This window comes from Corvus kubaryi, unplaced genomic scaffold (genome assembly GCF_017639235.1).
Source record: "Corvus kubaryi isolate FWS band 111438036 unplaced genomic scaffold, C.kubaryi_AGA036_p1.0 37334, whole genome shotgun sequence".
Lineage (NCBI taxonomy): Eukaryota > Metazoa > Chordata > Aves > Passeriformes > Corvidae > Corvus > Corvus kubaryi.
In genome coordinates, this window is record NW_024581108.1 from 24494364 (window position 1) to 24506525 (window position 12162).

At 47.3% G+C, this 12162-nt stretch overlaps 1 protein-coding gene across 2 annotated transcripts in view; it reads left to right on the forward strand.

Moving 5' to 3' along the window:
• CACHD1 (cache domain containing 1) overlaps positions 1-12162 on the forward strand; it is an 81779-nt gene that overhangs the window by 61714 nt on the left and 7903 nt on the right. For both annotated transcript variants that reach the window (XR_006016526.1, XM_042030903.1), the window contains 7 exons: positions 2241-2383; positions 3919-4100; positions 5463-5573; positions 8186-8308; positions 10169-10268; positions 10369-10485; positions 11708-11868. Coding sequence is in view for 1 of the 2 variants with exons in the window: in XM_042030903.1 (XP_041886837.1) it covers positions 2241-2383; positions 3919-4100; positions 5463-5573; positions 8186-8308; positions 10169-10268; positions 10369-10485; positions 11708-11868 (937 nt within the window). In the remaining variant the exon portion in view is untranslated. The remainder of the gene's footprint in view (positions 1-2240; positions 2384-3918; positions 4101-5462; positions 5574-8185; positions 8309-10168; positions 10269-10368; positions 10486-11707; positions 11869-12162) is intronic.

The window sequence follows — 12162 nt, forward strand, 5'->3', positions numbered from 1 at the left end:
ACCTCAGGAACACAGGGGCATCCAGCTTGGAAAAAACCTCCAGGATCGAGTCCAAGCTGTGCCCAATCCCCACCTTGTCCCCAGCCCAGAGCACTGAGTGGCACGGCCAGGAATTGCTTGGGCACCTCCAGGGATGGGCACTCCAAACCTCCCTGCACAGCCCCAAGGCCTGAGCACCCTTTCCATGGGGAAATTCCTGCTGATGTCCACCCTGAGCCTCCCCTGGCACAGTCACAGCTGGTGTGTTTCTGTAGAGTGTGGCAGCACAAAGTAAAAACATGGGCAATGCTCTTCCCTTGAGAAGCTTTTACTTCCAAGGCTGATTTTCTAATCAGCTCTTCCCTTCTCCCAGCTCTTCATGGTCACAGTGACCTGCTCAGTGCTGAGCACTTCCACAGAATCACAGCAGAGTCTGGGCTGGATCCCACAGGGATCATCAAACCCAGCTCTTGAGTGAAGGGTTCATGCAGGGATTGAATCCGTAACTTTGTTACCAGCAGATTGACTTCTTGCAGGACGGATGAGTGGGGCTGCTCACAGAGTGAGTAGGGGATGAATGCACTGTGGGTCCAGCGGGGTCCCTGGCAGTGCAGTGAGAGGAGCAGAGGTGTCTCACCAAGCTTAAACCAAGTCCTCTTCTGGTTGCAAAGCACCTCCCTGACCAATAACAGAGTAGGATGAAGTCCCAGCCAGGTGTGCAGGACTCTGCTGCTCTTTTGCTTTGGATTTATGGAAGTTTTTCCCTGCCAGAATACCATCAGAGTCAGAAGCTAAGCCTGTGGGGGAGAACGAGAACTTCAGTGCTCTGATGGTTTCCAGACCCTCCTCACCTGCTTAAAAATTCTCAGGTTTTGATAAGCTGAAGTGGTTCTGCTCTTCTGACTAATTCCAAACATTGATGGGAAAAAGGGAGAGTCTCCATGGCAGTTCCAGTGTCTGGGAAGGATGGAGAACTTAAAAGCCAGGAGTATCCCAAGAACAGAGGGGTTTTACATAAACATCCTACACTGCAAGCTGTCCTATTTAGGTATAATGGTGGGAGGTCCCTAAAATCTGTGTTACAGGAAGTTCTGAACTAAATACTTCTGTTTTTAGCAGGGTTTGAAGCTCTCAAGGTGCATCAGTGGCACAGTTGTGAGATTTTTCTCAGCTCTTCGTGGCCCTGCAATTTAACCCAGTGAGATCAAACTGGAGGAGGGACCTGACAAACCTATGGAAATTGCTTTGCCAGTTGCTTAAAACCCAGGGTTTTTTCTTTCTTTAATGTGGTGCCTAATCTTGGTTATCTTATATCCAGAAAGATATAAATGGAAAATATCCCAAAAATGCAGTGCTGAGCTGTCAAGTGGAAAAACTTCACCAAAGCAAAATCAGAATATTTGGCCTGGGAAGCAGATGAAGGCCTGGAGTGGAAGTTTGGAAGTGGGGACTGCAGCACATGTGTGGGGATGTGTTTTAGAGGAATGTGACTAAAAGCAGAACACTTCACATGCTGCACTGCAGTTTTTCCTCTGGGCACCATTCCACACAGGGAATTCAGGTTCCATGGGTCACATCCTCAGAGATCTTCTCAACCCTCAGCCCTACATCATCATAATCATTTCTCTTTTTAAAAATAAAAAGCTGTCTGGTTTTGCAGATTTTGCATGATGAAAGTTCACTTTCTAGTTTGTTCTGAAAATCAGGCAGCTGCACTTTTATTGGGATTATTTATTATTCTGCACTTGGAATTTTCCAGATGTTCATTCTCTGGAACTGAAAATGCTCATTTTCATTTTCCTCTGGGATATCCAACCTAAACAGGGATACTTAATTTCTTCTTTAGCCCATAATCTTTTCTTAAGGGAAAACAGCTTCTGTTATCTCACAAAAAGTAGTAATTCAGAAATGATTTAGACTTTGGGAACAAGGGCATCAAGTACCAAATGGCACACAGAGATCAGAGCAGGTGGGCTGACTTCTGTGTTTGGAAGCGAGAAGGGGAGTTCATGTGAGCCTGAGGTTAGGGAGAAACTGTGCTGGGAAGTGCTCCAGGTTGGGTGGAAAAATGGATGTTTCCTGCGCTCCCTCTCAGTCCTGCAGGAGTTTTGTGTGCTGAGGTGTGGGGGAGAGGGGAGAGCAGCAGAGCCGTTCCTGCCACACGGACACCACGTCAAGGACCTTCCCGTGGTGCAAATGTCCTCCCTGTGCAACACGTGCAGTTCATGATCCTGAAATTCCTGGTGTCTTGGTGTTTGCAGAGAGCCCCACGGTGATGCTGTCTGCAGGCAGCTTCTCCTCTCCCTACGAGCACCTGAGCCAGCCCGAGACCAAGCGGATGGTGGAGCACTACACGGCCTACCTGAGTGACAACACCCGGCTCATCGCCAACCCCGGCCTCAAGGTGGGCCCTCAGCACCCCAGGACACTCTGGGACATCCTCCTGTCCCACTCCTCCTCACAGTCACACACTGGTTTGGGTTGGAAGGACCTTAAAGCCCGTGCAGTGGCACCCCTGCCATGACCTGTGTGTTTTCCCTGAGCCATCAGTAAATGACGTTATTGTGTCTAATGGCACTTCACTTACCATGGGTTTTTCTCTAAAGCTTACTTTTGCTTGCAGCAGTTTGTGGCTTGGAAAATGAATTGAGCAAATGCTTGAATAAGCTGACAATGCAACCTGCAAATCATCTGGTTTTTGCATTGCCCAGTAGAAATATTTCTTTTTCAAAGGCAGATAGATTGTCGTGAAATCCTTGCCTGCCATTGTGAGTAACCTCGCTCTAGCTCTGATTATAATTTGAGCTGCCATTTCTAAAGTTGTGAAAATTGTTTTAGGGGATCTGTAGAGCAGAAAAATCCACCCTAATATTAATAAAGGATCTCACTGTGGCGAGTGCCATTGACATATGAGACCACACAGTTGCATATTCTCTCCTAACACTGCAAGGAAAAACGGTTGGCTCAGTATAAAATGATGTGCTTGTCTCTCTTGAAGAGCTTCAGTAATCTTTCCAAGAGCTTGAGCTTCAGGGGAGAGGATTCTAGGTGAATTGATATTACACTCTCCCCTCAAGAGATTAAAAAGTGGTGCAAATTCATAATTTGTGATTCCCAAGATTGGTCTGATCCAGTTGATCTCTCCCAAAAGCTGCTGTAGATCTCGCAGATTTTTAACTTGAGTTCTGACTTGCATCTTCTGTGGTCTTATTGCTTGCTCTGTAAGTCTCCATCCTAAATACCTCCATGGTGAATTTTCTTGAATTTTTGAAGTGGAGATTTCCAGTCTGGCTTTTTGGACTTCTGTAATCACACTGTCACGAGCTTCTTGTAGCTCTTGTTGTGTGGACACTGCAATGAGCACATCATCCATATAATGAATAATTATTGCTTGTGGAGATAAGGCTCACACCACAAACCATTGACAAATGGCTGGGACACCTTCCATTGTCCCAGGCTGCTCCAACCTGGCCTTGGACACTTCCAGACATCCAGGGGCAGCCCCAGCTGCTCTGGGCAACCTCACCCTCCCAGCCAGGAATTCCTTCCCAACATCTGATCTAAAGAGTGGAGAGAGGAGGGGGGCAGAACTTTATAAGCAGCTGTTGAAACAAACACTAGAGAAGTTAAAGCCACAGTAAATTCTTAGCAGAAATACCTTTGTGTTTTTAGGCATATAAAATAGAAATCTCTATTTTCTGTGCAAGCAGCACATTATTTATATTTACTCCAAGTTAAAGAAAAAAACCAACAAACTAAAAGCCGCAGAGATAACACCACCAATATTTCATTCCAATAATCTGCTTGGAATGTCTGGTGTGAGAAGCCTTGAACCAAGTAATTGAGTCGAGATGATCCCCGATGGCTCTCGGGGAAGCTTTTATCATCTTGCCATGCAAGTGCTGCAGGAACCCTGCCAGCTCTGCCTTTGTTTTGCAGTTCTCTGTCAGGAATGAAGTAATGGCAACCAGTCACGGCACGGATGAATGGATGACCCAGATGGAAATCAGTGGCCTCAACAGTTACATTGTCAGGCGTTACATAGCAACCCCCAATGGGGTGCTCCGCATCTACCCCGGCTCCCTCATGGACAAAGCATTTGATCCCACCAGGAGACAATGGTGAGGTTTGAGGGTCCCTTCAGCAAAGCTTTGAATCATCTCCGAGGGCAAGAAGGAAAATATTTAGAGTTGATTTCGTAGCCTGAGGGTTTTTTTATTTTTTAATTTAGTTAAAAACGTTTTCGTCGTGGGGAGAAGGCTTAGAGCTTAAATGCAGCCAGCTCAAACGTTTATTGGTTCTAATTTCTAATTTCATTTATTGGTTCTAATTTCTAATTTCATTTATTGGTTCTAATTTCATTTATTGGTTCTAATTTGTAATTTAATTTATTGGTTCTAATTTCTAATTTCATTCATTGGTTCTAATTTCAGGCCTTTTTATTTGCTGGGGTAGTTGGTGTTTCATAGCCCAGCTATGGCAGATGGGAATATAAATATTCAGAAAATGAGCATCCCCTTCAGGGATTAGCTAATTCGGGAGTGTTTGAGCTCCTCGGGCCCTTTTTGGTTGTTAATATTGGAGCCTTTTTGTTTGTTTACAGTGGCTTTTCTCACTGCTTTCAAGGAGGGATTAATGATGCAGCAGCATCTGATTTGGGCAAAGAGCTGGGGACATTCCAGATGGGAGCCTGAGACCTGAGCAGGCTCTGAGTGTGTTCCAAAGGGTGGGATCTGTGGGAAGGAGCCAGCCAGGTGCTGGGACACTGGGAAAAGCACACATCCCAACGCTCTGGCTCTGCAGTGCTCCTGGCAGCTCTCCTGACCCATGTTTTCCTTGAAATTTGTAGTGTTATGGGAAGAATGTGCAAATAAAACCCTGGGAATAAAGCAGAAGTGGGTTAAGTTGCTCAGGGGCTGTTGCTCTGGGTAGGGAGAAGCAAAGTGATCACTTTTTCTTACAGAAAAGTGTTTTCAAAAGCTTTATAAGCTTTTCTATGGCAGTGGGAAGGTATTTGACATGACTGTGTCTTATTTTATGCTGAAGGAAGTTTTGAGAGGTTATAATTTATAATCACTGATATTTCTCCGTTTTCTTGCCTCAGTTCTGTCTTTTCTCCACAGTTTGCAGTATAATCATTTTGCCAGGGCTTGCCTTGAGTTTGAGACACTGCTGGCACCAAGTCCTGTGTTGTTCTGGGGGAAAATGTCTGAAATTACATTAAATGTGTTCTCTGCAGAAGTAAACAGAGCATTTTTCACGCAGCTGGATGTACTGGGGGACCATGTATTGGGCCAGTCTGGGTTAGGTCAGAGTCCCGGTCGTGTTTAGGTACTTGTTTGTTATTAAAAACCATTAATTTGGTGGCCTGTTGTTCACAGTGTGCAGAATTCAGTGTTTGTTGTTTTGGGCAAGTCAAGGATTCTGTCTTAAAGTTACAGAATTTGGCACTAATTATGAACATTTCCTTTGGCTTCCCTTAGGTACCTGCATGCAGTGGCTAATCCAGGCCTGATCACCTTTACTGGGCCCTACCTGGATGTGGGAGGGGCTGGATACGTGGTGACCATCAGCCACACTGTCCATTCCTCCAGGTGAGGGAGTCTGGAGCTTTGGGGCAGGCAAGAAGACTCTAAATGATCAGAGCTGGGTGACTCTGTGTGCTCAAGAACTGAAAGCCAAAGCTGGTTTTAAAGTGCTTTAGGTGAAATGTCATCCGACCTTGTGGAAATGGGGCATTAAAACACTGGGAGAAATGCATTTTATAGGATTATGTGAGCTCTGTGCCTTAATTGGTACAGGGGTAATAACAGCATATTAAAAAAAAAGGATTGGTTGGTGGGAGTGTGCTCCTGATGAACACGAGATGGGATGGCCAGGGGAGGAGGAGAGGGATTGCTTTCCTGAGGCACTTTGGGATATTCCCTCTCTGCCGGAAGTTAAATCCTTCTCCATCAGGGCTGCTAAGCTCCAAATTTCCTCAAGTTCCCCACACCTACACTGGTGGAGTTGTAAGGAGCAGGGAGGTGTTTGGAAGGGAATTGGAAGCTGATCCAAGGCCAGAGGGGCCAGGCCACACTCCAGAGACTGGAGAGCTCCTCTCCTGGGCTGGTGAATCCAGCACTTCTGCACAGGGGCTTCCAGGAGGAGGGAGGTTGTGAGGCAAAGCCTGTGAATCTCCAAGTGTTCTTCCAGGATTGCTGGGAACAGCAGGGCCAGGAGTTGGACTGGATGATCCCTGTGGGTCCCTTCCAGCTCAGGATATTCCATGATTCCATGAAATGACTTTTTCCTGGAGGACCAGACTGTTGTTGTTCCAGCTCCCTCCTGGCCAGGCCCCAGCCTGAGGCCAGGATTTGGGATGCAGGATGTTTAAAGGAGCCCAGTTTATAAAACATGGACCAAACCTTGCTGTCATAAGCTCTCCCAGATTCCCAAAATAGCAGTTACCTGTCCTGGTTTTTACATGGAGTTTCCTCCAAGCTCCCTACCCAACAGCCCACCAGTACAAAGGTAACTTCCAGTGCTGTACTGGGAAACAGAGATCCCAAAGCCCGCAGGGAATGGGACATGGCTCCTCCACTCTTCCAGAGATTGCCCTGCTTTGTGTGGGATTTCCCAGCACAGGAGCTCTGCCTGTGTGTTTTGGCAGGAGCATTTTCAGCCCCAGCCCCTGCGTGGTGCTGCTCACAGAGGAACTGACTGAGGGGAAGTGAGCACTTGTGTAAGGAGAGAAGTGCAATTAATCAGAATTGGGATTTTTATCTAGCAGGGGATGGTTTACTCAGCTCTAAGAACTTAAAGCTCCTGTGGGTTATTAGAACATGATTAAAGAACAGTTAAACAAAGTTTGGCAGATGTGAGTGTGAGTCCTGGGTAAATATGACCTCTGGAGCTCATAGTCACATGTGGTTATAATCCCCAAAGAGGCCTGAGCTCAAAATCCAGAGGGGTGGGGAGGAATCCGTGGAGTTAACAGGAATTCTGGCATTAGGGACCGCTGGGAGGGTTTAAACACCCACATCAGTGTAGCCAGAGCTGACACCTCTCATTCCCATTTTATGTGTATCTTATTTCTTCTTTTGGAGGCTGGGAAGAGAAGATTTATGCCTGATGTGGTTTAATGCAGTTGGCATCAGCAAAGCAGAAGGATTTAATGCTTAAAAATGAAGCTAAAATATTTACAGTCTTCTGATGGCTTTATGTCTGTTAGGACAGAGCAGAACTTCAGAGCCTGATGCCTTGTCACACATGAAATGTGGCTGTGCTGCTTCACTGCCATCCTTCCATTCCTCCTCCAGGAAATGTGAACAGTAAATTAAATGCAGGTTTTTAGAATTTATATTTATCTGTCTACAAATGAGATTTGACTACGTCTCCACTGCACCTCTTTCAAAGCAAACAAACCTCAGCCCAGTAAACAGAGCTGGGTTTCCATGGAGAAGGGGTGGCCGGAGCTCTGTTTGTACAGTCCAGCTGTGCCTTGCAGCATCTTCTTGTCCTGAAGATTTCTATTCCTGTCTTTGGAGATAAAATTATGTAGAAAAGTGGATTTTGAAGAGCAGTGAGTCAGAGGTGTAAGGTCCACAGGGGTGCAAATCCCACATGCTGCAACTCGAGCTGATCCTCGTGGGTCCTGCAGGGCTGAGAGGGGACTGCTCTGGCTGTGCCCTCTCAGTGCTGCAGGGAGCAAACTGGGATCAAACTGGGAGAACTGGGGTGTTAGGAATGGAGGAAGGACAAAGTGCAGCCTCAGGCTGCTGCACACCACCACATCACAGGGTCCTTTTCATAACCCACCCTAAGAAATGTTCTTTTCTTCTAATTTTCTGCCTGCCATTCATAATCTCTCCCACACTCTGGAGTTTTAGGGATTTAGCTCAAAGTCTGGCACCTTCATATTCATTCCTCCTGCTGGGGGCTGAGCAGAAGAGGGGTGCAGGTAACTCCTTCCAGCGGGGGGGGGTTGGGATGCTGGAAATGCAGGAGCTGCATCCTCTGTTTGTTTGGGTGGGTGGGGAACTTTTAATCCTCATTTCTGTCGCTCAGGATTAAATGTCTGTAGGTGGTGGGGGTGTGTGTAGGGTGGGATCCACTCCTGGGCTGTCTCCTGTGCTGATGGTAGAAGAGGCAGACTAAAATATGAAATTATTATTATTATTATTATTCCAGCCCTGAAAGCTTTTCCCTTGCCCCCTCTCTGCAGTGCTCAGATGTCCTCAGGACACTCCGTGGCCGTGATGGGCATCGACTTCACCCTCAGATATTTCTACAAAGTCCTCATGGACCTGCTGCCAGTTTGTAACCAAGACGGGGGCAACAAAATCAGGTAAAGCTGCTCCTGCCAGGCACAAAGTAAATAATTTATTTATTTTCTTTAACCAGATGAGCCAGAGGTCGTTCCCAACTTCATTTATCCAAGGATTCTGTTACTTTCAGTGCGTGTTCTCTGATTTCCAGTGAGCTTGTCCTTCTCATAAAGATTATGTGGATGTTATTGTTATTCCAGATCAAACTGCCATCAGCTAAATAAGCAATCTGCAGGATTACAAAAGCAGAAGAGAACAGATTTGATTTGATTTTTTTGGTTGTATTTAGACTTCTTTGAAATTCTGGGTAAAACAACCACTCTTTATTAAATGACCACACTTCCCAGTTCTTCTGTTTGTTTTAATTTTACCTGTTTAGACCCTGTGAGCATGTAAGAATGATACAGGGCCTCAGTTATTTTAACTCCAATTATTAAAAGACACTTTTGGGATGTTTTTCTCAGAAATCCATAGCACAGCCTGGGCAGAGGAATTCAGATTTCATCTGGAGTATCCAATTTCAGTCAGACCCCTGGGTATCTTAATTGTTCCTTTCTTGGAAAGTCCTGTGGGGGTGGGATAAATTCTGGTTTGGATCTGGAGTAACTTGATAACATGGTTTGGGCATTGCTCTTGGTTCCTTGTTTGTTTTTAAACCTTAAATTTGGGAAGGGAAGTGGTTTTCTGTCATCCTCCCAGTTCTTTCCTGGTTTGGGTATTTTTCTATCTATTTTGTGGTGTATAAAAAAAAACAAATCAGGATTTCTGGTATGGCATTGCTCCCTCCTGGTTAAAAATCAGCAAGGTCAGATGCTTTATTCTGTTCCTGCAATCCCTAAATGAGGAGTTTTGAGGATATTGTTCAGTGTTGGACTGTTCTGATGTGGAAATTGGATCCAATGTTTCCAGTCTTTGCATAAATGCAGGTTCTGGGGTTTTTTTAGTGTATCTGTCTTAAGGATTTTCTGTCACGAAGAAGAGCAAACACCACATCCCTACGTGTATTTCTAATGGAAAACCCCCCCAAAAAAATCCCAAGTCCAAGTTTTCCTGCCTCCTTTGTACCCTTACAGAGCACAGAGGCTTTCCCTGCTCTCTGCTCCCTCCGGAGCTGCTGTGGCTGTGTGACACATCCCATGGGAATCCCACTCAGATCCAGCCGGATTCCTGCTGTGCCCAGGCTGTGGCTGCCACCCTGCTGAGCTTTTGGGAACATCCAGTGGGGTTTTAACCTCCCCCGTGTCCCCTCTGTGGCCGCCGAGTCCCTGATGTCGGTGCCACCCTGAGCCGGGGCTCCTGCGCCTTCCCCAGCGCCGCCGTCTGTGGCCATGGAAACAGGAGAGGGGGAAAATGGGATGGATTGAGCTCCCTGGATTCTGGGTGGGGACACAGATCCGACATGGGGAGAGCTGAAAAGGGAGAGGAAAGCTTAGGAGGGCTGAGAGTGCAACTGGAGTGATTTATCCCCCCCTAAAATCGAATTCTGAAGGGGGAGGGCATTAAAGGAGAGTGTGAAATCTCTCTAATTAATTAGTCACATAGTAAATTAATAAACGATTAAAGCTTTCCAAGTTCATTAGGCTCTGTTCATTTCTGGCTCTTCCCCAATCAGACAATGCACTGATGGCTTTTCCTTTCTGGTTTTAATCAGCTCTGTTTTCAGCTCCTTGATGGCCCCGGCTCTCTGGAGCAGGAGCAGCTGGAAAAGCTTCACGGAAATACCTGATACATTCTTTAAGGACATTTTGCAGGGAATTTGTTTCATGGCCCTGTTAAATGGAAACCTTTAAAAGCCCTTTAGGACCGTGTTTTATTTCCCCCTGTTCCCCTGAAGCCCAAGGAGGTCTAACAGGAGGCTCTTGCTGTGTTTTTGGGGGCAGGTGCTTCATCATGGAGGACAGGGGGTACCTGGTGGCACATCCAACCCTCATCGACCCCAAGGGCCACGCGCCTGTGGAGCAGCAGCACATCACACACAAGGTCTGCCTGCTTTCCCTTGCCTTATTTCCATCATCTCTAATTCCTGAGCTGCTGTTTGTGGCCGATTCCAAAGGCACCAACTCCTGCCTTTCCCCCTTAGGAGCCTCTGGTGGCAAACGACATCCTGAACCACCCAAACTTCGTCAAGAAAAACCTCTGCAACAGCTTCAGCGACAGGACCGTGCAGCGCTTCTATAAATTCAACACCAGCTTAGTGGTGAGCGGGTGTTTCTATCCAATTCTGCTTTTGAATGTACTTTGGTTGAGCTGGGTTTCTTTTGGTGGAAGCACAAGTCCCTGCCAGGCTCAGCAGCCGGGGCTGGGAGCTAGCCTTCTGTGGGGATTGGCCTCCGATCCCCTCTCCAGACACAAACCAGGCTGCACAAACAGAGTCCCCTGACAGCCAGGGGTTATGGATGTGATCCCTGGCCAAGCATGGCAGCTGTCTGCAGGGTCCCAGCCAGCATCAGGGAAAGAAGGGCAGTTTGCTGTTGCTGGGTGAGGATTTTCCAGCCATGGTTGGGATGTGTTGCTTTGGATCTGGGCTGACCTCTGGCTCCAGCTCTGACCAGCGTCACGTCCTCCTGTGAGGCCTCTGATAACTTACCTTTAGGTGTCCCAATAAATCCATTTACTGGTGAGCATTCCCATTGGTGAGACTGAAATCTCTGGGGTCCTGCACACTCTGTGCCCCCCCCATGGATCCTGTGGGAGCTCCCTCTTGTGAGGAGTCTAAACCAGGGGCTGTCGTCCCTCACAGAGCCACAGATCCATCCTGGCCAAGTCCCTCCGGAATGATTCCAAAGCTGTTACACTCTGTGGGAGAAGCTGCTCTTGAAATACTACTTTTCAATTATTACTAGGAGGAGAAGGTGGGAAATAATTCAAAAATATTTGCAAGTCACATCAGAATACATTGATTTATGTCAGGTTGGCTTAAACATTTTCCTCACACTTGGAATGCCAAGTGGGAAGTGTGATACTGGGAAGGAAATTGTGTAGGACGGAGCAGAAACTTGTAAAAAGGAATCAGGAAGGAGTCTGCAGGAGCTGGGCATTGCTGTGGTGGCTTTTTTCAAGGCTCAGGAAGTGTCCAGCCCGTGGCAGTGGCTCCCATCAGAGCCTCTGTGGAGGTCACTGAGGGCTGGCACAGTGGGGACGGGTCAGTGAGCGATGGGAAGGAGTGAAATGTCACCTCTGCTGCCACATGTCCTCATTTTCACAAGCTAAGCCTATTCCTTTCTGTCTTCAGCAAAGTCTTTTCACCCACAAGTGTCCTGGAAGCAAAACTCACCCACCCCTTAATCAGCCTCAGTTTTGTGAGGGCAACACTCCTGTGAATTGCTGTTCCCACAGCTCTATAGAATCCCTTGGAAGGGGAAGAGTCTTCAGCTCCCTAAAACAACACTTTACACCACTGACACCTTGTTTTTCCCCAGGGTGACCTGACCAACCTCGTGCACGGCAGTCACTGCTCCAAGTACAGGCTGACGAGGATCCCGGGCACCAACGCCTTCGTGGGAATCGTCAACGAGACGTGCGACTCGCTGGCCTTCTGTGCCTGCAGCATGGTGGACAGGCTGTGCCTCAACTGCCACAGGTGACAGGCTGGGGTGGGCTGGCACACGCCCTCCCTCTTCCTTGGTTTGGGCTTTATCAGAACAAAATCAGTTCTTGAGGTAATTCAGCGCAAAATCAGGGAGAATTAAAGGGTTGCTCTGCCTGTGCTCCCTGTGAGAGGTGCAGGGGCTTGGGGTGTCGGCTGGGTTGTCAGTGTTTAACCCAGGGGAGTTTGGGTGGATAATGCTGGAAGACACTGAGCGATTCAGTGTCTCAGGGGCAGTTACCTGTGAGTGAGCCCCTTTCTTCTGGCATATAAATTCCCATGGTTTGC